Genomic DNA, 23,564 nt, shown 5'->3' on the forward strand with positions numbered 1-23,564 from the left:
GTGCAGCTACAGCATTTCTAGGCACAAATTGTTAATTTTCTGTTGAGAACTGTGCTGCTTTTGTTCACAAGGTAATCATAGGATCCTATTCAGAAATACAAAAACAGTTCTTATTCTCTGCCTTTCTAATAGTATTTTTAGTTTTTTAAAATAAATATAACAAAAGTATTTTTTTTTTAAGATAATCAATCCGATAGGATGTAAGTAAATATATATTTCAATCCAGGGCACTAAGGCATCATGTATGTTAAAATTTATAACACATTGCATTTTCACGGAGAATTTTCTACAGGCAAGAAACACACTGAGCTTTAGGGGATTCAGAAGTAAGAGTTGGGTCCTCAAGAGGCTTCGAGTTTAATAAATGCAAAATATTCATAAGTATTTTACATCACAAGGTAACATAAAATTATTGAAAATATACTTTAGGGCCCTCCCTGGTGGCTCAGCGGGTTAAAGCGCTGCACTAAGAAGCTAAAGTCACTTCCGCTGAGTTCCATTCCTGCCTGCCCCGGAGGAGATCCACATGGCGAGGCAGACCTCTCCTGACCCACCAGCTGCTCCCTTCAGCAGTGTACTTCATCTACCTGCTTGTTGTGCTCCCTGCTCTGTCTCTGGTGAATCCTCTCACCCTCCGCATCTCTGGCCTGTACCCCAGTTCGATGTGAATAAATAAGTAAAAAATCTTTTTTTAAAAAAAGAAAATATACTTTAATAGGGCCAGATTATGTTAGGAATTAAATAATCAATTTTTGACAAAAGTACTACGACAACTTAGTAGGGAAAATGTCACCTTTTTAATATGCTGGAAAAATTTGATAGCCTAAGAAAAAAGAATAATTTTGAACATATACTTTACACTATATACAAAATTAAACTTGAAAAGGATAATAGGCTGAAATTTAAGAACTGATATTATATATTATATGAAACTTCTAGGAAAAAATAAAAGTCTAGTGCCCTATTGTGGGACAACTCCTTAAATACAACACAAAAAGCATAAAGAAACCTTATAAAACAATGGTAATAAAACAAATACCCAACTTAAAAATGGATAAAAGAATTGAAGTGATTTCACCAAAGAAGATATGTGGATGACAAATAAATGCATGGAAAATGTTCAGCATTTATCATTAAGTGCAAATTAAAGTTACAATGATATACTACTATACATTCCAGTTAGAGTTGCCAAATTTAAAACAACTGAGCACACTTATGTGTTGGCAAGGATTTGGTGCAACTAGAACTTTTATACGCTGATTGTGAATATACAAAATAGCAAAAGCATGTTCAAAAACAATTTGAAAAATTCCTAAAAAGTGAAACATACATTATATGATCACTCATACTATTACTAAGTATTTACTGGCATTCATATAGCAATATTTCCATAAACTTAGTATAAAACAACCATTGATTACCTCACTTTATGTGTTTCAGGAGTGTAAGCATTGTCTGGCTGGGTTCTTTGCTTTGAGCTCTCACAAATTCTTATCGTGGGCTGAACTGGGGGAGGATACCTCTTCAAGATCATGTGGCTATGAAAAGCATTCAGCTCTTTGTATGTTGTCAGACTGAAAGCCACAGTTCCTTGTTGGTTGCTGGTCAGGTGTCATCCTCAGTCTCCTGTTTTTTCTCCATGGACACTTGCATTGTCAAAGTCAGCAAGAGAGATAGTCTCTCCTAGCAATATGGATTCACATTCTTGTATAACGTAATCATATGCACATAACCAGATACATCACCTTTGCTATATCATTACTGATTAGAAGCAAAATACATCATTCATTAATATGCTTCAATAAAGTTTGGGAGAGAAGGGAAGCAAGTGATAAGAGTCCACCCACACTTAAAGAGTAAACCATTATCCAAGAGCATGGATAATGAGGAGACAGCTTTAGCATCTGTTCACATCACTGAAGAGAAATAAGACATGTTCACATAAAAGCCTGTACACCGATGTACAGTTTTAAGTTTTGTATGTATTAGCCAAAAACTGGGATGAAAAAGACCTTCAAATATCCATCAACAGGTGAATAGATAAGTTATGGTATACCCACAATGAAAACACTCAGCAATATTACATATAAACAGATAATTTTCAAAATGATGACACAAAATAAAAGAAGCCTTAAATTGTGTACTCTGATTACTCTGAGCAGTTAAACCTCTTTGGAATTCTATTTTCTGTTTTTGAAGAAGTATGGATTTCAGGTAACCATGCAACTTATTGTCCAAACCTGATGATGGGTGCTGATCATTATTCTGGGACAATAGTAGTAAACCAGGGCTGTCCAAAGTGACTGCAATGTGTAGACACCCCATTTATAAAGGAGATTTTTTCCCAAGGTTAGAACTGGATATGATATGTATCAAGGAATGATATTTTGTAATGATGATGTTGTGAATATCTTTAGGTAACATATGTAGCTGCAAAGAGGAGTGATGTGTCTATTATATCTTCATTTTATTCTCACATGATTCAGGCAATTCTTACAGAAACGAATAAAATTTAGTGGGTATATGTTTACTGGACAACTATTCCACTATGTGTCTGTCTGAAAGTTCTCATAACAAAAAGTTGAGAGGAAAAATAAAACTATTTTGGAAACTGTTTATAAGTACACAGTATTACAAATATGATGTTTAAGAACTATGTTCAAAACGGTACCAATCCAAATGACTACTAAAAATTTAAGCTGTATTTCCATTTCTTGGGTTTTTCTCCTATAAAAATGGTGAGAAAGGTAATCACTGCATATTTAAAATAGTGTGATTTCTGGCAACAACCTAAATATATAACGCGTGTTTAATTATTATGCGGAGGGATTATCACACAACTACTAAACAATATCGAGAATATACTGCATACTGTCCAATGACATTACGTAACTAGGTGCAAAAGGAATCTGAAATTTTATTTTTTATACTATGCCAGTTTATAATGCAATGAACAACTGATAGATAAGATCAGGCTCCTTAATTGATTTAGCTAGGTGGAATATCCACAGAATCGTTTTTGCCATCTACAAAGATAACAAACATTACGTGTAAGCTGCTGCTGAATAGTTTTCCAAACATCACAGCAAAACCCACCACAATGTGTGAGCTAAAAGCCCCTAGATAATGATGGCAGAAACAATACTACCTGTCACATAGGAAGGGCATGTCAGCCTTTTCTCCGTGAAAGGCTTCTGGTCCTAGATTGTACTTTACTTTCACCAGAATGAGATGATCCAGAGTCCCAGGCAAAGGAGGAGACTGTTCCCTTGCCCAGGAAGCTGGAAATTAATGTTCCGCGTAAGGTTTCCAAGGCCCTTCAGCAGAGATCCACAGCACTCGACAATTTCCCCGTTGCTAGGTTGAGTTGCTAAGGCACCAAACGCCTCGGAGGAAAGAGAAATGGTACACTGCCTTTTGGCGTCGTAGTGAATCCTCTCGAGGCCGAGAAAATTTGTTCCGGAAGGAAACATTCAGCTCCTCTAAGAGCGACGGAAAGACTAGGAGAAGCTGGGAGTGACGCCTCTGAGCCGCGGAGAATTGTGGGAGGAGGTTGTCTCCAATTTCTCCTCCCCCCTCCCCCTCCCAGCCAAGATGTCTGACATGGAGGATGATTTCATGTGCGATGATGAGGAGGACTACGACCTGGTGAGACGCAGGGGATGGGACTCTAGGGCTGGAGATGGTGTCTGATTTTAGGGTCGGGGTCGGAGAAGCAGCGGGCTCTCCCCGTAGAATGTGTGCTCCTTCCAGCCTTTCCCGGTGCAGTGACAGGACGGGTTTACCTCCTCCCCTTTCCCGCACCGGGCCCGGGCCCTGCTTTACTAGCCTGGGGGAGGGGGTAGTAAAAAAGACAGTGGAGGGGACCCCAGTGATTGCGTGTTTTGGTTTACGCGGACATCTCTGGCTCCTGGCGTCCGGTTCGAGGTGTATCCTACCTCTTCCCCGCCGCGCGAACCGCTTCGGGGACCGTGCAGCGGTCTAGGCCCCGGCGCTGCCCTTTCGGGCCAATCTTTCCCGGCCCCCCTCTTCCTCACACTTAAATTTAGCGGGTGCAAAATGCTAGAAGAAGGGTCTGTAAATTGGGGGGCCTGTCTGCCCCTAAGCCTGCACGCTAAAACCCACTTTTGCGTCTCCTGGAAGCATAGCTTAATTAGTCTTGCCCATGGTCCGTTTGGATGTTAAGGTGAAGATGCAGTGGAGAATTCTGAGCAAGTATAACTGCGAAACGGTTGTTAAATTGTGTTACTTATAGAGGAAAACTGGGAAGGAGGTTTTGATAATTGTTTGGGGAGGGAGTATAATTAGGATATTGACTGAATGACTTTCTTGGCTTACAAATTTAGCAGTATTCAAAGTTAAAAATATCAACAGTGTAGAAATAAACCAAGATTTGTAGCTGAATGGTGATTTTTAAAGAGGTTTAACTTATGAAGGCATTTACTGTGGATAGGGGAACTAAATTCACTGTATTTCCGGTAGATATTAAAAAAAGTTATCAGTGTAGGAATTAAGAACACTTAACTTGGATCAAAAATTAGCATTAACTTTATTTTGCTGATGTTTTGGGCATGGTTCTTGTTTATTATGGTGATGCTGTATTATAAAGTTGTAAAGTAAGTGCTTGGGGAAGACTGACTGGATAGCTTATATTTTAAATGCTAAGTATTTTAGAGATATTAATTTAATGCCATTTTAGGGTCTCCCCCGTGGTGCAGGCTTATAGTCCCAGCGCTATCAAGCTACCACCAGCCACTGCTGTATGAGTCCCATCCCTACCCAGGGAGCTGACCCACGTGGTGCAGCAGATCTCTCCTGTCTCCCCTATTGCTCCACTCAGCAGTGTATTTTAGTAGATCCACCTGTTCTGCTCCCCCCTCTGTCTCTGGTGAAAGCTCTCACCACCACCACCTCCCCACCTCTGACCTAGATCCCATTTCTTATATGCATAAGTAAATTTAAAAAAAAATTTTTAAATGAATGACATTTTGAATTAGTACATAATTCCTTTGTATACTCATCTCGAATTCATCTTTCTGTTTTAAACGAAGATACCACTTACAAAAGGGTGAGAGAAATGCTTGCTACAAATCAGAGTAGATGTTTTGATGATTCTTAAAGTTAAATATAAAGTTTTGTTAATAAGGATTTTTGCCTTGCAGTTTGTTTTGTGCATATCATGCCATTTGAAGGTAGACCCTTCAGTTAGTGATGTGTAACTTGGGGTAGTTTTGCATTTTTATTATCTATTAATAAAGTTGTTTTTATAACTATGGAAGCATTTCTTTTAACTCTGTTCACGTTTTTAAATGTTTCTGCTTCTCTTAAGAGATAGCTTATTGAATACATGATTTATTAGCACAATGATTAACTGGAAGATGATCATTTAGAAAGTAACATAGGAATAGCAATGAGAATCTCAGTGTCCCATGAAATGATAAATATTTTCAAGAATTTTAATTAATTGTTTAGGTTGGCTGTTTCTCCAGCCTGTGAGGTCCTGCCTATCCTGCATGTACAATATATAGTTGTACTGTATTCTTTTTTTTATTTCTGTATTCTTTTTTTATTTCTTAGTCAAAACTAAGATTGTGTTCAACAACATGATTTAATTATCCCCCCCCCCCCACATCCCTTTTAGTCTTACTTACCCCCTATATCTCTGTTAGGTAGATAGCATTCTGAGTTCCCAATCAGATGTAAAATGGTGAAGGCTTTTATGTTCTAATAATAATTTAACGTTTTTGTTTGCCTAACATTTATTTAGTAATTTTTTTATTTCCTCAATTTCCTTAAATCATTATGTTTTAAAAAGGGGGGAAGTTGGTTGCCATTTCATGTCTTCATATTGCCAAAAGAGAAGTGTTGTGTTTTGTTTTAAGAAGTGTTGTATCTTTAAATAGTTATTTGTCTATATCTTTTTGTTTATTTCTCGGGATTCAAAGAGTGCTAGTTTAAGGAAATTTCTCTTTTTTTTTAATTATAAAGTGTATTACGTTTTAGGAAGGTTGTCATGCCTCCTTTTAGTCAAAATGTTAACTAGAACCATAGATGATATTCAGCATAACTTTTATAGGCTGTCCTTGATAAATTTTTGCCCATAGATAATATTCAGCATAACTTTTTTTTTTGCCCATAGATAATATTCTTTTATAGGCTGTCCATGATAAATTTTAATGTCCTAAAAACTTTGTTCTTAACCATCTAATGGAAATAGGTAGGATACAACCAGAAAAGGTAAAAAAAAAAAAATTTGTTTCTAAATCTATGCTGTTTTTAAATCCTGGAAACTAAAGAATAACTTCTGAGCAAGTGGTAAAAGAAAGGAGAGAGCAAATTTGATTTAAAAAGAAGAAACAAATAAAAACATTAAATATGCTTGGCCTCATGAGAAAATGTCTTAATCCTTTGAAGTTTTACAGATTTAGATTTTTTTTCTGTATTTCTCATCCTGCCTTGCTTTCCTTACTTATTGTTTTAATTGCCCTCAGTTGCATCACTAATGTAACTCGGTATCTTTCTACTGTTATAACCCCAAAGGCATGAGAGTCTTCCTTAGCTCTGGCTGGGAAACCCTCTGTAAGTACTTTGATTGACTTAGCTCAGATCTGTGTGGCCTGTGGCTGGCCCTCTTCTGTGGGAGGGACACAATAATTGAAACCCTTCAGCTAGGAGAGGAAGGATCATTGCTCTTGCTATCACAGTGACCAGGCATCCACTTACAAATATGTAATCTGTATTCTAATGTTACTGGATGGGAATAAAATAATTTCTTGGGTAGGAGAAATGCAATAAAAATGTCTGGAAAATTTGAGTATCTGGAAAATTAAAATTTGTTTATGTTCTGCAAACCTTTCATAGTGAACTGTTATTTTATTTCAGGGAGTTACAGAGTACAAATGAGCAACAAAATCTTACTTGGCTCTTGGGAGGTCAAACACTGATTTTGTCACTGTGCAGATTTTTTTCAGAGCTCCTCTTACAAAATTGTCTTCAGAACCTGAAGTATGTTTATTTAATTTAACCTAACTTTTAAAAATAATATGCACATGCTCAAAAATATATATATAAAAAACTGTTTTACCTTCCATTGTTGTTCTTCATTTCCTGTTCCCCATAGATAACCAAATACACATTTTTATCCCCCTTCTTTTAAAAAACCAGGATATATGTAAATTTTTATATATGTTTATGTGTATAGTTCTACACTGTGCTTAATTTGTTTGAGATGTTACATAGAAGTATGTAAAGATCTTGCTCATTTTTACAGCTGCATTGACTGTGGATATGTCATGTTTTATTTAGCAAGGTCTCTATTAATAAGGATTTGAGCTATTTTTCTATTAAGAATTGTCCTTTTTGTAGAGGTCAGATTTGGGCTGTCAAACTGGATAGTGCTGTTTTAGGTTAGAAACATTTAACTAATGAAGCTAGTTTTCTTAAGACTATCGGAAGCATTACTTAATGTGTCATATCAGTATGATATGGGATGATTTCACTATCTTCTAAAGTTACTAATTAAAAGAAAATGGTTTGAAATGCAAGTTTTGGTGTATTTTAGTAAACATTTCTTGTGGGCACTGTAGAATGAAATCTAGAGGTTTAAATAAGGATACTAAATGATAATGGGAATCAGCTCTTAAGTGCTAAAAACAAAATTAATTTGAGACTTTTCACCCCTCTCTTAAATCTGTAAGCTGTGAATATATGCAACAGAGTGAACTGAACTGAGTTGAATCACAAACAACACATAGGCCTCAGTGAGAATTTGAAACTTTTGTGGGGTTCAAGGACCATTTTTGACAGAGAAGAACTTAAAATCCACATGACATTTTAATGGGAGAATCAAAACAAGAGCTCGTGTCTAATGACTTTGATGGTATCTCTCTGGGAGATATTAGTTGAAGACTAAAAGGTTAGGACAAATAACAGAATGTTTCAATTTATACCATACCAATTTAAACTAGGAACAGTTAGTAGAGAACTTTCTAAAAGTTTTAATGATTTCATGAAAGGCTAAACTACAAATGGCTCCCTAGGCTTTGTATTTTAACTAGCTCTTACCGATAATGGGATTTTGCCCCTTAAGTCTTTGTGTGCCCAGCATCTGGTATAGCTGTATAAATCAAGATTCAGTAAACATCATTTACCTGGAGCATACTTCTTAAGACTTCTATTAGCCACAGACTTGTGAATAAATAGTTAACTATGAAGCTGACCCTGTTCAGCAGTGAATACCTCCCGATCCAGAATCAAAGTTGGCCCCCCAGCTAGTGAGTAGTGTGTTATTTTGGAACATTCACTCACTTTTTATTTCAATTAAACGGTTACTGAGTATTTTGTAATAGACCAGGCTTTGGTCTATTACCAAGAGACCAAGATGGTGAGAAAGTTCCTGCCTCTGAAAACATCCTTGTTTGGTAATTGGGGGAAAGTGGGAACAACATTCACACTAAGCTCCATGTTGTAGAGATGCATGTCAGGTAGAAGCATAACTAAGAAAATTTATTTTGCTAAGAGTTGGAGAAAGAAGCACTAGGTGAGTCCTGGTGAATACATTTCCCGGAGGATTAGGGCAGGGGAACATCACAAAAGAAAAGTTTGTTAGGAGGGGATAATTACTAGAAGAGAGAACAGTTTATGCCAAGCAAAGATTTTAAATTGTGTGGCATATTTGGGAAAAGAAGAATAGATGTGGGTAGTTTAGATCGATCACAGGTCACTTTGAAGAGAGATATCAGGTTATGAGTTATTTTATATATACACATATACAGGTGGAAGTGTTATGAACTTCACTATCTTTTAATCCCTTGTTCAAGTGCTTATTTAATGTTCAAGTCTTTGTTTCTTTTTTTTATTTCCTGCTGAAATCTTTGCTTTTAAAGCACTATTTTACTTATTAAAATTTCAGTTTCTCTTTTTAAAAACTTATTAAGCTTTTGCAAATTAATCTATTCTCTTGATATACAGAATATAGGACAGCAATATTTATTACTGTTCCTGTTAACCCCTACTCTGACTAGTGGCACTGTGTGTAACCAAGCCATCAGTAACTATTAAAGATAACTTTATTTCCCTTTATCTTGTGCCCATGTGATGGGCCCTTCTTACCTTATACCTTGAACATCAGTTGACATTTTTTATTTATCCTATTTATTTCTTACTACTTGGAATCTAGACTTCATTATATCTTTGTGAGAGTGCTGAAGATTATCCAGTGGGCTATTTCACTGCTCTTACTGAAACACAAATAGGATTTTTTCCTGGTAAAATCTTTAAATGGTTCTGTTTGATCTAAACTCCTTACTAGACTTCTAGTCCTGTTCCTGTCTCTGGTAACAGCATCTTATCAACCCTTTACCCACATCTTTTGCTTTGGACGAAATTATTCATAGTTCTTCCACATTCCACATAGACAGTGCTATTTCAAGATTCCATGTCTTTGTACACATGGACTTGTGTGGTCCCTTCAACTTCTGTTGGTTGATGCTAAAAGTAGTTCTGGTTAATAGAACTAAGTAGACAGAGTTCAGGTAACTTTCCCATCCTGTGTAATTCAAATGTAGTTGATTACTCCTTTTTTTGTGCTGCCTCTGTACCTAGAATATACCTACCTACTGGTGCTTTTATTGTATTGCTGTTTAATTTTCTTTGGGGGGGGGGAGGGTTGCCTAGAGAAACTGGTGTAGGTCAGAGGTGTGAGGCGTGAAAAGATTCACCAGAGCTAGAATGGGGGGCAGGACAAGTTCTTTTATTGAAATACACTGCTAGGGGGAACCAGGGGCAAGACTGGAGAGGTCTGCTGTATTATATGTGGGTTAGCTCCATGGCTAGGGATCTGACTCTGGCTGTAGTGATAGCTCTGAGACTTAACCCCTAGGCCACCAAGTAGGTCCTGTTTCTTTTTTATTTGTCTCTGACCATGAGTAATTTGAGGAAGAAGGACTTAATTTGCATTTGTTTGAGCAACAGTTAATTGCTGGTACACACCAAAGATTACCATTGAGAGTAAATAATATTTGAACAAAGTTGTTCTGATGACTTTTCAAAATACCAGTTTAAAAAATAAATTATGCCTATAATAAGTGAATAATAGTTTGCTGTAGAACACAGTTTGTGATGATAATTTGATTTGCTAGGCTGCAATGATTGGTTGGTTAATGATGTCATGGAGGCTGGTTCAAACCAATAGGAATATTGTTGCAGGTCTTAACTAGGGACTGCATAACAATATGAAACCATTGAGTAACATATCAATTGTGCCAGTTCTTAAGTTATTATCAGCAACATTTTAAGAATTGAGTTGCCATTATAGGGGGAAAATTATGCATTCCACTTAGTCCATATAATATGAAAAACCAAAAGAAAAAAATTGATAAAATACTTGAGGCTAGATGAAGTCTTACCTTGGTCATCATTGTGCTCTTAGGGAATTATGACATCTAAATTTTTTGAATAATCTGTAACCAGTCATATCCCATAGAAGCTGCAGGTAGCTAGTCTTCTCTTGTGTGGGACTCAGTGATTGAATTGGACATGGTAGGAAATAGAAAGGTTCTTGTCTTCAACAATATTATAAAAGTTCATTAATTTCCAGTTTAATTAAAATCAATATGTATATATATTTTAAATATTTATTTATGCATACAGAGCTGAGGTTCAGGCCAGAGGTGCAGGGGCGGTGAGAGAATTCACCAGAGACAGAGTGGGGTGCAGAACAGGCCAATAGACGAAGTACACTCATGCTGAGGGGAGCATCAGGGGGGTCAGGAGAGGTCTGCCACGCCATGTGTGTCAGCTCGGGGGCTGGGATCAAACTCATGTTGAAGTGGCTTTAGCTTCTTAGTGCTGTGCCTTAACCTGCTGTGCCACCAGAAAGGGCCATGAAATCAATATTTTTAACTCAAAATAGTAATTTTAGTTTCTTCTTTCCTGGCATTCCATGTCCTACTATCAGCTTGTGTGTCTGTTAGCTTCTACTTCCCTCTTCTTTTTTCTGATTTGTTATGGATAAAGAATCCAAAAGTAAATGGACTTTGAAGAAGAGTGCAGATTCTTAGACTTTGTGGTAACTGTAAATCAAAAATATGTATTTTCAGACCAGGGGTACATCCTAAAGGTTGGGATTGTAGGAAAGTAATTTCCTGGTTCATCTAGCTAGTCCTGTCTGCTATTGAACAGTTAAGTAGAGAAGAACTAACTTCCAAAGTTTTATGACTGTGATTCTTTACTGGTGACACTTAAGTTTATAATGATTTTAAATAGTTAACCAGATGAAGATGGAAAATGAAGGGAAAGGAATGTCATGTAAAGGTGGGCACAGATTTGATCACTTGGAAGTTCAGATCAGCATGGCTGCTGCAAGCGAATGGGGAGAACTTGATAGAAATATGGTTGGATATACACTCCAGAGTCAGAGCTGATGATATTTGAACTTGATTTTTGAAAAGAAGAATAAGATATAATTCTTATTTTATGAAGGTTATACTTGCATTTACTATAAGAATGTTTGGAATATAAAGATTAAAAGTGGTAATGAGAAGGTACTTATAGTTTGGAAAGAAAAACTGGCTTGGTAGACAATGATGGTGGCAATGGGGTGGAAAGTGGATGCATTTGAGTTATGTGAAAGGTAGAATCAATAATGTTTTTATGTACAATAAAATGACTGCCTTTACTTCTTTGTTTAGTTCTCTTGTTTATGCTGTTTTTTTAATTTAATTTAATTTTGGGGGGGGGCTGCTATTCTGTTCTCCCTTTTCCATTTTGTCTAGCAGGCAAACTGACGTATCTTTCAAAATGAGCCTGAGAAGCCATTACTGTCAAAGCTTCATTTTAAGATACAGTTGCCTTTTTATTCTTTTTGTTGTTGTTGTTTCATCAGTTTCATTGTAGTCAAACCTGGATTACAAGGTTAAGAAGTGAAAGAATGAGTATGGAAATTTGTTTACTACTTAGAATATTATCTTAGAACAGTAAGTGTTCCAGGAGATTTTCATATGATAAACATTACTAAATTATTGATCTTAAATCTGAGACAGTCTCAGCACTTCATGTTCTTACACAGGAAATAATTATCCGCCAGAGGGCGCACAGTACAAAGCCGATGTCATTAGATAAAACTGGTTTTATATTGACATCAAATATCTCCTTCCATCTACTAATCACAGCAAAAATTCATCTCATGTTTATGTATTTTTTAGTTCTCTGGTACTATATAAGCCTTTCTTAATTCTTGTGCCTTTATGAAATGTTAACAATTTTTCATAAATATCTAAAAAATGGTATCAACTATATTGAATGTAGAAATTATCTTGTTATATTGTTCTAACCTTTTTGTGTTTACTTCCAGGTATTTTTCTTAATTTGATATTTACTTGTGCTTTGTGATGACTGATAGCTGGAGAAATAATCTTGTGTTACTAAAATAATAATTTTCACTATAATCCATGTTTGAAATTATTTTAACTCTTGTTTCTATTACTGCACAAAGTTGTAGCTTTATTCCAGTTTTGTTTTCTGCTTTATTAGGTACTAAATAAATTCACTTACATTCACTTATTTTGCTTTGTTACAAAGTTAGTTAAATTACATTGATATAACAACTGTACTGTACTAAAATTCAGTACTATAATTACACAATTGCATTTAAAACAGATTTTCCTACATATCGAAATTTCCATCTTAGGTAGGTAAACTGTGAAAATAATGAAATTTACACCTACGAAGTAGAGAAAATTATTATGACACTAAAGATGAGTGATTAGCGTTCACATTAGATTTTTCTCAGATTCAGTGACCAAATGAAAGGTTAACCATTACAGAACTGGGGGTTATTAACCAATAGTAGTTTTTGGCATTCAGAATTTGCTTAGGTGCTATGGAAATTATAATTTTGATCTGAAAGAATGGAATGGTTCTATTCTACCACTACTATGTCACTTGATTTTGACACCCCCTCCCCCATTCCCTTGTTTTTAAGTAGTGGCTAAATATCAGTGGCACTATTCACCTATGTGTACAAGCTTGTTTTGTAGAGATGTTTCATTTTTGTATATTAATGACTTTTAATGAGGGCAGGGTAGGTTTCTTCTTTCTTGTTTCCTTTCTTTCAATTTAACCTCTCTTTCCAGGAATACTCTGAAGATAGTAACTCGGAGCCAAATGTGGATTTGGAAAATCAGTACTATAATTCCAAAGCATTGAAAGAAGATGACCCAAAAGCAGCATTAAGCAGTTTCCAAAAGGTTCTTTTTTTTCCCTGCTTGATTTTGTGTCTTAGTTTTTTGTTTTGTTTTGTTTTTTAATGTTATATTAGATCAAATAAGTTTCAGGTAATTTTATCTAAAAAAATGTTTGGATACATTCAAATTGTGTAGCACAAGCAGATATTTCAAAAGTTCTCTGCTGTTTGTTTTGTTTCTTTTTAATTCAAGGAAAACATAGAGCAGGGCCATTGTCTTGAAAACCTAGTATAGTTCTAGTAGGAGGGACAATATAATGGTGAAAAGGAATTTTACCTACAGTCTTGTTCCATCTTTTGGGGGCATATCACAAAGTTGTGATTTCACTCTTAAGTATGATTACTTTTGGGTTATGCCTACAGTGCATTATTCAGATTGTAAAGTATTTCTGGAACTTTATAATAATCAAGACACAGTTCTTATTTAAATCTCTTGATGACTAAAACTTCAAATTAAGTTTACTTATCTTTACGTAAGCATGTTAAGTCTTGTTTCTTAGGTCTTTTAAAAATACATTATTGGTAAGTGGTAGAATTCTTGTAAATGTTTCTCATGATTATGATGTAAAATTAATTGTGAACAGTTACAGTTGTGATTAGAAGTTAATACGAAGTTTGACTAAAAATTTCTCTTTCCAGGTTTTGGAACTAGAAGGTGAAAAAGGAGAATGGGGATTTAAAGCACTGAAACAAATGATTAAGATTAACTTCAAGTTGGTAAGATTTGTTTCAGAGAGAATTAAACTAATAATGAAATTTTGTAGGTAGAATCCTTATGACATCATGCCATTATGTCTCCTTTCTTAAAATAATACTATTGCTGTGTTTCCTAGTTAGCCTAGTTTTGTAACAAAAGTATAATAATACTCATGTGATATAAATAAAATTTTCTGTTAAAAAAAAATCTGTCCTTTAGACACAGATAGTATTTGGCAATGGAGTGACTCTTCTACAGAGTTTTAAAATACTGGTTTTTATTATAGTATTCCTCTGTTGTTCTTAGCATTATTTTTGACTCCTTTATCTTTTGTCTACAAGAAATTCTATAGTAATTAGTTTTTATATATCTTCAAAATATATCCAGTGTGTGACTTTACTTACCCTTTATATACCTCTGCCACTCTCCTTGCTCTCCCAGCTGGATTATCCCGGTAACCCCTAACTGATTCCCTTAAGTCCACTCTTACTTACCCTGTGACATTCTTTTCTATAAGTAGCAGAATGATCTTTGTAAAACTTGTGAGATTATGTCATTCCTTTGCAACAACCTTCCAATAGTCTTCACTGTACACAATAAAATCCAAATCCTTACCATGCCATAGGAGACCCATGGCTTTCTTTCTGAGCTTGTTTTCTACCCATACTGATCTCCTTACTGTTCCTCATGTCTTCCCAAGCTCAGTCCACATAAATGCTTGTACTTGTTTCCCCAACCCGGGCAGTCCTCTCAGAAAGCCGTATGGCTCTTTCCTCATGTGAGCCAGTCTCCATATATCAGGGTGGCCTTCCCCTAATGCTCCATATAAAACGGCATCCTTCCTGTCGTCACTTACTTTCCATCTTACTTGCTGTTTTTCTTCTTTGCACATTTCACCACTTGATCTGTTTATTTTTATCCTTTCTGCACCACCACCACTGCCACTGCCCTAGATTGTAAGCTCCAGAAGAACAGGACTTTGTCTTACTCAGTTACATTTCTAGCACCTATCTTAGTGACTGGCATTTGGTGAGTGCTCAAATTTTTGTTGAATGAACTCTTATAAGCTGAAATTGTCATGACGTTTTTTGCTCTTATAGAATTGCCCTTTCTCGGTGTCGTTGAATTGGCTGACCCAGTATATTCAAGAGTGCAGCATAGAGTGGAGGGAAAACATTAGTAGTAGAAGTAGTAGAAGAAGAGTATAAACATGAGTCTTAAAGTCACTAAAGGTAGAGAAACTTTTGTGAAAAAGAGAAAGCGGAACTTTAATTAATAGCAGTAAACACTTAGAAGGAGGGGGCACTAGGGCAAATGTAAGAATAGCTCAAAATGATCATTTTCCCTTGTCTCTAGATTTCCCATGTGCTTCCTCCCTCTGCCCTTTAGCTTCTCTCTCCCATCAGTCTAAAATTGGAGTCCCTGATTGATGAGTACCTTTGTTCAGTTAATTTTCTCTAATATGCATCTTGCTTTTCTTCATCTGCTTTTATTCTGTCATCCTTACCCACCTAATAGAAGGTGCCCTCCATGATACCACCTACAAAAATGTAACAAAATATTTTAGTTTATTTCTTTCCCCAAAGTATCAGGACCATTCAAAGCATGTTAAATGTGACTAAATATATTGCATATTGCATTTAAATATAGATAAAGAAGGAAAACTATCTCTAAGCTACTGTTCTGATATTCTCATGCTGTCTTTGTGTTTCACAAAACCCCTTTGCTTTCTTTTCACTAATTGTGAAAATATTGAACTGATGTTTGCTATATTTAAAGAACTTAGAGGGCTGTTAAAGAAGTGTTAGTTATCTAAAGGCACAGTGATTTTTATTAAACAATTACGGTAACATTAGTGGCCCAACATTCAGCTCTTAAGACTGATTTAAAATAACACCAAGATTCCCTATATACTAAATGGCTATTTTGACATACTTTGCAGTGGTTTCATTTTTTTTTTTTAAAGATTTATTTATTTATGCATACAGAACTAGGGTACAGGCCAGAGATGCGGAGGGTGAGAGGCTTCACCAGAGACAGAGTGGGGAGCAGAACAGGCAGATCGACGAAGTACACCGCTGAGGGGAGCAGCGGGCGGGTCAGGAGAGGTCTGCTGCGCCCCATGTGGTCACCTCCGGGGCAGGCGGTAGTCGAACTCATGCGGAAGCCGTCTTAGATTCTCAGTGCTGTGCTTCAACCCGCTGCGCCACCAGGGAGGGCCGGTTTCATTTTTAAGTCTATGCTTTCCATATTATTTGCTTTTACTATTTTGCCTTAAGTCCAAAATGGTAAGCAAGTAAGGGAAAGGATTATTTGAGTTTTATTATTTTCATACCACTCTTCTTTACCTCTTATTTGGTCTAATGCATCTGTGATAAGTTGTGGTTTATAAGATTAGTCTAAGCTTTTACCTTCCCCCTTAATTTTCTACTTCAATTCAGAATAGGGTCCCTCTTGCAGTATAGTGGTTGTAAGCAGTAAACATTAGAAAACTTGGTAATAAGCCTCTATGCATTCACCACTACAGATAAAAACAGACCCTCGTGCTGTATCCTAGGGCCAGACATAGTCCTGAACAGGGAAAGAACAATATCATTAATTTGTTTTTTACACTAAAACCATGTTTTCTAACAATCAAGAAAAAAGGCATTATATCTTCCAGCCCTTCATCTCTCTGATTAAAAGTAGAATAGAATCCAGTAGAAAAAAAAGGGAGGGGGTAAGGACTAAACAGCACTTGGAAATTATAGGTACTAATTAGCTACGTCACAAGGTTACACTTACATGATTTTTTTTTTTTTAAAGATTTATTAATTTGGCCCTCCCTGGTGGCGCAGCGAGTTAAAGCACAGCACTGAGAAGCTAAAGCCACTTCCGCATGAGTTTGATTCCCACCTGCCCCGGAGGTGACCACATGGAATGGCAGACCTCTCCTGACCTGCCCGCTGCTCCCCTCAGCAGTGTACTTCGTCAATCTGCCTGTTCTGCTCCCCACTCTGTCTCTGGTGAAGCCTCTCGCTGCCCTTGAGCCTCTGACCTGTACCCCAGTTCTGTATGCACAAATCTAAAAAAAAAAAAAAAAAGATGTATTAATTTATGCACACACAATTGGGTTATAGCCAAAGGCTCAGGGGTGGCGAGAGGCTTCAACAGGACAGAGTGGGGAGCAGAACAGGCAGATTGACAAAGTACACTGCTGAGTGGTGTAGCTGGAGGGTCAAGAGAGGTCTGCCATACCATGTGGTCTGCTCCCTGGCTGGGGATCAAACCAATTGCAGCTAGTTTGCAGTACTGCTTCTAGCTTGCAGTACTGCTGCTTTGACCTGTTGCACCACCAAGGAGGACCCGACATGATATTCTTTGTAGTATCATGGACCCTCCACTGAAATGCTTCAAGGCTGGAAATTTCACTAGTAGCCCTTTATTTCCTTGGATCTTTCATATTTTTGGAATCATAACAATAATGCAGAGTCCTGCAAGGAATAGCAACGTTAGCTGTGTTCATCTACTATAAAGTAAGCCTTATATAAGAAGACTTTTCTTGATAGTGAATTCCTGAACATGAAAAAATTCTTCACATTTTAGTGTAGAAGCAGCCAAAAATATACAGAAAAGAAATATGTAATAAGTGATAGCTTCCTGATATAGGGGTAAAACCTTCAGAAGATAGAGCTAATATATGCATAGTTGACACACACCCAAGGCATTTTAAAAAATGGATTTATTTACTACTCATAAACCAATCATCTTGCCTAATAATATTTTAGTACTTATGATTTAAATGAATGTGTTTATTGTACAGTGAGGAATATCTGAAAATTGGAGGATATGGAAGTTGTATCTTTTCTTCTTATAGGCTAACTTTATAAATTTAGTCTGATTTATATAATCACTTCAAATTTAATTAGTTGTTCAATGTTTCCTTCAGATGCTGGTTTTCTATTATAAAACTATTTTTCAATTATGTAGTAAATGTACATATGTACATGTTTTGATGCATAAATGAATGTAATAATTCACTTTTCTTCCCTCTCAGACAAACTTTCCAGAAATGATGAACAGATATAAACAACTATTGACCTATATCCGGAGTGCAGTCACAAGAAATTATTCTGAAAAATCCATTAATTCTATTCTTGATTATATCTCCACTTCTAAACAGGTTAGATTAGGTTATTTTTTTTTTTCTTCGTGTTACTTATCATTGTTGATTATCTTAAAGGGTTGTTCTTTTTTTTTTTTTTTCTTAAGGCTTAGAGTGTCTATTTAAGAAGTTATTCTTCTGGTTATAATTGTGCTTTGAAAATAATGTCTTCTGTCTTCTTTTTTATGCCACTAAATTATGTGATAATGAAATTTAAGTATAACTTAATCTCTTTAGTATCTTTAGATACTGAATTAATCTATGCACAGTTTTTGCAGGTTTATATTAAACTCCTGTGTATTGTATATAACAGTTCTTTCTAATAAACTCCACTGGTTTAACTAACTACTCTTATCTGTTAAATTCTGAACAGTGAATCACAGGTGATTTGTATAGATTTGTTAGTTAAAAGATCCTTGAGGGGAGAGTCTATAGATACATAAATTGGGTGTTCATTAGGAGTTCAGTAAATGCTTCTATAAAAGATGAATAGAGGAAAGGAAGTATTTTAATGATGAGGAAATTGTAGTAGGTTCTGGAGGTGCTATGCTCATTTACCTAGGCTGTAGTTATTAAGAACAGTAATTATTTATTGCATATAATTTTTAAATGTGTTGTTCATATTCTTTTAAGCAACGTAATCCTAAACTTCACTTTTCTTGTATATTTGCTCATAAACATTGTTCTCTGTCTTAGCATTTCTTAGAACATTTGGTATTTTTATACTTTAATAAAAATCTTCATCTCCAAATCAGTCTCTTTCATTCTGTCATTTTTAGTAAATCATTTTGATTTTGGGGGGTTTTATACTCCATATCTAAAATATATATAATGGAAATCAAGGGAGATAAACATGTTTTGCTAGAACATTAGCACTAATAGTCTAATTCTAGGGTCGTTAAGTGGAAAAATGTTTTCTGACTTATAAAGTGTGTCATCAAAAAATTTTGGTATGCTATGTGTTATGCCAGATATTTAAATTTTCAAGTAACTTTAAAACTTCAAGAGTACATTTTGTTGCATGCTATTATATGTAAGCTTTTTATCTTTTGAAAATAAAAAGAGATATTGGGTCAGTGGCATTCGACTTCCTCAATATTCCAACTTCAGTGATCAGTAGTAAATCATACCTTTTACTGAAAGTATCAAGCTTTCTTGTTCTCTTGATCCTCTTATCCCTTGATTTTGTTAGACATGGAGCTAAGGAATCAGGTATTCAAACAAAAACAGCCAGAAATAGTTGGTGGCAGATGTGGGCTTGGGAGCCTCTCATACTTAAATAATAATTTCCACAAAAAATTCCACAGTTAGATCAGTAAATTGATGAATGTTAATGTTAGACACACTTAAAATTGTACTCAGCTTTTTCTTCCATCCACCTGCAACAATTGCCTAGTTACATAAAAGTTAGGTAGCTGGGTTAATTGGTTAGTCAAATTCATAGAATTTTGAGGGGAAAAGTTATTCAACTTTAACAGATTGGTTAGTGTTTGCCACATAATTAGTACCTTAAAAATGGAATGAAGATGATATACATTATTAATGTGCATTAATAGTGTACATTATTACTTTTGTTTATAGAAAATGAGTTATTAGATTGTAAAGGATAACCTTACACTGTGAGAGCAATAGGTATTTTCTGTGTGTTATTTAAAAACTCACAGAAAAATCTTGACACTTAAACTTTTTGTAAATTTGGTCTATATTTTGCTAAGCTTTTGTTAATTCTGTGGGCTGTCACAGAAATTCAAGAAGATACAGATAGTGTATCTTTTATATATTAAAGTTCAAAGATGCAGTTTTAGTTTGCTCAAATTAACTTTATTAACAGGTACAAATTTGCTGTTTACAATTATAGAATTCTGATTTTTTATGTCAGATGGACTTACTGCAGGAATTCTATGAAACAACACTGGAAGCTTTGAAAGATGCTAAGAATGATAGACTGTGGTTTAAGACAAACACAAAGGTAACAATTGTAATTAACATTTTTGTCTTTTGAAGAGTGGGAGGGTGTCCTTAATAAACTCTCCTAATCATGTACACACTTCCTCCTGTTGAAATCTTTTAAAGTTAAATTTTTTTTTTTTGCAGCTTGGGAAATTATATTTAGAACGAGAGGAATATGGAAAGCTTCAAAAAATTTTACGCCAGTTACATCAGTCCTGCCAGGTAGTATTCTCTTACTTTTTCTTAATTTTCTTTATAGTAAAGCATAAGAAAAATGTGTTTGAACCATTGCTTAGGTATGTTTCTGTTAATACATTATCCCAAAAATAAAGTCTTCCATACTTAAGTTATATACCCTGTGAAGTTCAGAAAAAGATAATTGCAGACATAGGTAATAAAGATGTATTATAGTTTATAAGGTGTGAATCCTTTGTAACAGCACTGTCTAGAAGAAACTCATGTAATGCTGGAAGCATTCTGTATCTATGTTATCCAGGATGATCGCACCAGCTATATATATATGTCATCAAACATTTGAAATGTCACTGGTGTGACAGAGGTTCTGAGTTATAAATTTTACTTAACTTCAATTTGAATAGCTGCATGGTTTGGACAGTACAGTATAAAATAAGTCATTTGATGATTGGTTTAAATTTTGTGTAGAATGATGTTTTACACTAGTTAAGCTCTTTTAATGTCATATTTCTGTGAATAGGGGAAAAAATTGATTAGGAAAGTGTTCAAGATAACCTACAGATATCTTCATTTGATATTTTTCCCTTTTTTTAATAGGAAAATTTATATTTCATAATAGGTTTGCTTTATAAAGCAGCTCAGTCATCTGTAAATGGCTTCTTAGCTACATTCTTAGGAAAACTTAAACAACAGTGGATTCAGTTGCATATGAAACAAAAGTGACAGAGAAGCCATTTCTGAGTGAGAGTTTCGGTGTGTACGTAAGGAATACAAAAAGCCCTCTAGAAAATCTTTTTTTTTTTAGGTTACCAAGGAAAATGCCATATAGATTATAAATAACATAATATAGCAGAGCTAGGGTAATCTTGGATATTAGAATTTTACTCTGGTTGTAATTTACTAGTGAATAACTAGAAGTTTTAAGTTGGAAGACCAAATAAATGATAATGACTTTATAGTATGTCGATATTTGATATTTAGGATCGTCTGAATATCTTAAATTAAAATAACTGAATTTTAATTAAAATATTGATCCTCTTTCAAAGTCAGATTCATATCACTATCTTTTTTATTCCTTTGACATTACCCAGGAAATCATTCTCTTCATTTTCCTAGATAATTGATTAATGCTTTAACTAGAATCATTACCCTTAACTTTATAACTTTTCTGTTGACTGAATATTATTCTACTAGATTGTGAACTTTGAGGCCAGTTACCTTGGCTTATTCAACTTTGTACTTCTCTGAGATACATGGACACAAGGCATGCAGAAAGTGCTTTTTGATTAAATTAGTGGATCTAAAGTGGTTATGAATATTTGGGGAAGGCTATAGATAACCTACCAGATAAGAACTAATATTGCAACCTTTTAAAAATAAAGAAAAAATAACCCCAGGCCACTTTTTCTTTAGCCAGTGACACAGTATATAGAATATGTGGGTTTGTTTTTGTCCTTTAAAGGAAATGTTAGTGTGCTAGAGTTCCCTATTAAAATTTTAGGCATTTTTAAACACAACTGGTAATTTAAATGTAAGCTTCTTAGGCTAACTCAACTAAAAAATTACTAGGTTGCCTGAATTTTCTCTTGACTAAAGTTTATTATTTGCTTTCCTAGACCGATGATGGAGAAGATGACCTGAAAAAAGGTACACAGTTATTAGAAATATATGCTTTGGAAATTCAGATGTACACAGCACAGAAAAATAACAAAAAGCTTAAAGCACTCTATGAGCAGTCACTTCACATCAAGTCTGCCATCCCTCATCCACTCATCATGGGAGTCATCAGAGGCAAGTTTGGTTTGAATAGGGTGGGCCAGTGATGTGGAGAGATACGAAGTTGTCTTTATATGTGACTGAATGACTGTGAAGATTATGTCTGTTTTCATGAAAAGTGGTAGTGAAGTCTGAAATAATCTAGTCTTAGAAATTAAAATGAATATTTAGTGTTGTAAAACTTACATCAATGAAGAAAGATATTTGTAGAAAATTCATCTTCAACTCTATTTTTTAATTGAGACTAAATTTTTGTAAGTGCTTTATTAGCAGTTATTAAGTGAAGAGTTACTATTTAGAAAGCTTACCTAGGGCCTAGAACTATTCGGGTTATAGCATTAAAGGCTGAAAACCACTTAAATAGTTTTTGTTTGGCTTTTATAAAATGGTCATTCTTGTTATTACAGAACTGAAAATGTCTTCTTGTGTTTATAACTCTTTACAGAATGTGGTGGTAAAATGCACTTGAGAGAAGGTGAATTTGAAAAGGCACACACTGATTTTTTTGAGGCCTTCAAGAATTATGACGAGTCGGGAAGTCCAAGACGAACCACTTGCTTAAAATATTTAGTCTTAGCAAATATGCTAATGAAGTCGGGAATAAATCCTTTTGACTCACAGGAGGTACGTGTGTGCTCTAATAATTTCTGTTAGCTGTTCTTTGTAGAAATGTATTACTTTCCTTCGTACATATCATAGTTAATTTTTTTTCTTTTACTGTGTTTAGGCCAAACCATACAAAAATGATCCAGAAATTCTAGCAATGACAAATTTAGTAAGGTAAGATTTTGTATTTCAGTTAAGGAAAATTTCTCTAAAGCATTTTTAAAAAGAAAGAAAAAAGTTTTCAGAATTCAGTTATGTTCAACATTTGCTCTTTTTTTTTATTTTGGTTTGAAATATACCAACTTGTGAGATTTTTATCTTCTGAAGTTATTTCTTATACTAATTCTGTTAGTCACAAGATTTTATGTGTGCTGCTTTTTTTCCCTTATAATTCTCAAATTTGTATGTGTCTGCACCTTTTTTCAGTAGAAAACTAATTGTAGATGTTTAAAAACAATTACACAGTGATTACTGTTTCTACCTGCATTGTTCCAGACTGAGAGTATAAGTTGGTCTGCCTAAGTAAAGAATTTTCTGTGTGAAATATTGCGTGAACATATTTCTTTATTTTCTGGAATGACAAGCTAAAGTAATAACCTGAAACATGTTTACCTCAGGTCAATTATCTGAGGTGAGTAGCCAGAGGGGTCATAATGGTAAGAAACCTAAGGATCTGTTGGTGGCTTCAAGGGTGAAAGATACGACTAATGATGGTTAGCATCTAAAAACGTGCCACTTAATAACTAAAATTATAGCAGATAAAACCTAGAAAATAAGCTTTGTTTTGGGGGGGGGTGGAATCTGAGTAAGAAAAAATTTTCCCTGTACCAGAAATAAAGCAAGCCCAGATTTTAAGACATTCTTTCTAGAAAGCAATGAATATTTGCCAGGACTCTTTTAAGTCCTTTTGTTTTAGGTTGTAGAGCTGAGTTTATCAAGACAGTAAGAGTATA

The 23,564-nt window shown here is 35.0% G+C and overlaps 2 protein-coding genes across 3 annotated transcripts in view; one reads left to right on the forward strand and one right to left on the reverse strand.

The window, feature by feature from the left end:
* Window positions 1-3,382, reverse strand: part of GALK2 (galactokinase 2) — a 110,212-nt gene extending 106,830 nt beyond the window's left edge. The window contains exon 1 of the mRNA XM_004687813.2: window positions 3,149-3,382. Within this exon, the coding sequence (XP_004687870.1) occupies window positions 3,149-3,168 (20 nt within the window). The 5' untranslated portion in view covers window positions 3,169-3,382. The remainder of the gene's footprint in view (window positions 1-3,148) is intronic.
* Window positions 3,383-3,514: 132 nt separating this feature from the next.
* Window positions 3,515-23,564, forward strand: part of COPS2 (COP9 signalosome subunit 2) — a 28,088-nt gene continuing 8,038 nt past the window's right edge. The window contains exons 1-9 of one of the 2 annotated variants that reach the window (XM_004687815.1): window positions 3,515-3,648; window positions 13,134-13,247; window positions 13,883-13,960; window positions 17,977-18,102; window positions 19,943-20,053; window positions 20,179-20,256; window positions 21,846-22,020; window positions 22,451-22,629; window positions 22,733-22,785. In XM_004687815.1, the coding sequence (XP_004687872.1) occupies window positions 3,595-3,648; window positions 13,134-13,247; window positions 13,883-13,960; window positions 17,977-18,102; window positions 19,943-20,053; window positions 20,179-20,256; window positions 21,846-22,020; window positions 22,451-22,629; window positions 22,733-22,785 (968 nt within the window). In that variant the 5' untranslated portion in view covers window positions 3,515-3,594. The remainder of the gene's footprint in view (window positions 3,649-13,133; window positions 13,248-13,882; window positions 13,961-17,976; window positions 18,103-19,942; window positions 20,054-20,178; window positions 20,257-21,845; window positions 22,021-22,450; window positions 22,630-22,732; window positions 22,786-23,564) is intronic. The other variant, XM_004687816.1, reaches the window with a different exon arrangement.

Source organism: Condylura cristata, unplaced genomic scaffold (genome assembly GCF_000260355.1).
Source record: "Condylura cristata isolate star-nosed mole 26May11 unplaced genomic scaffold, ConCri1.0 scaffold00023, whole genome shotgun sequence".
In the NCBI taxonomy this organism is placed as follows: domain Eukaryota; kingdom Metazoa; phylum Chordata; class Mammalia; order Eulipotyphla; family Talpidae; genus Condylura; species Condylura cristata.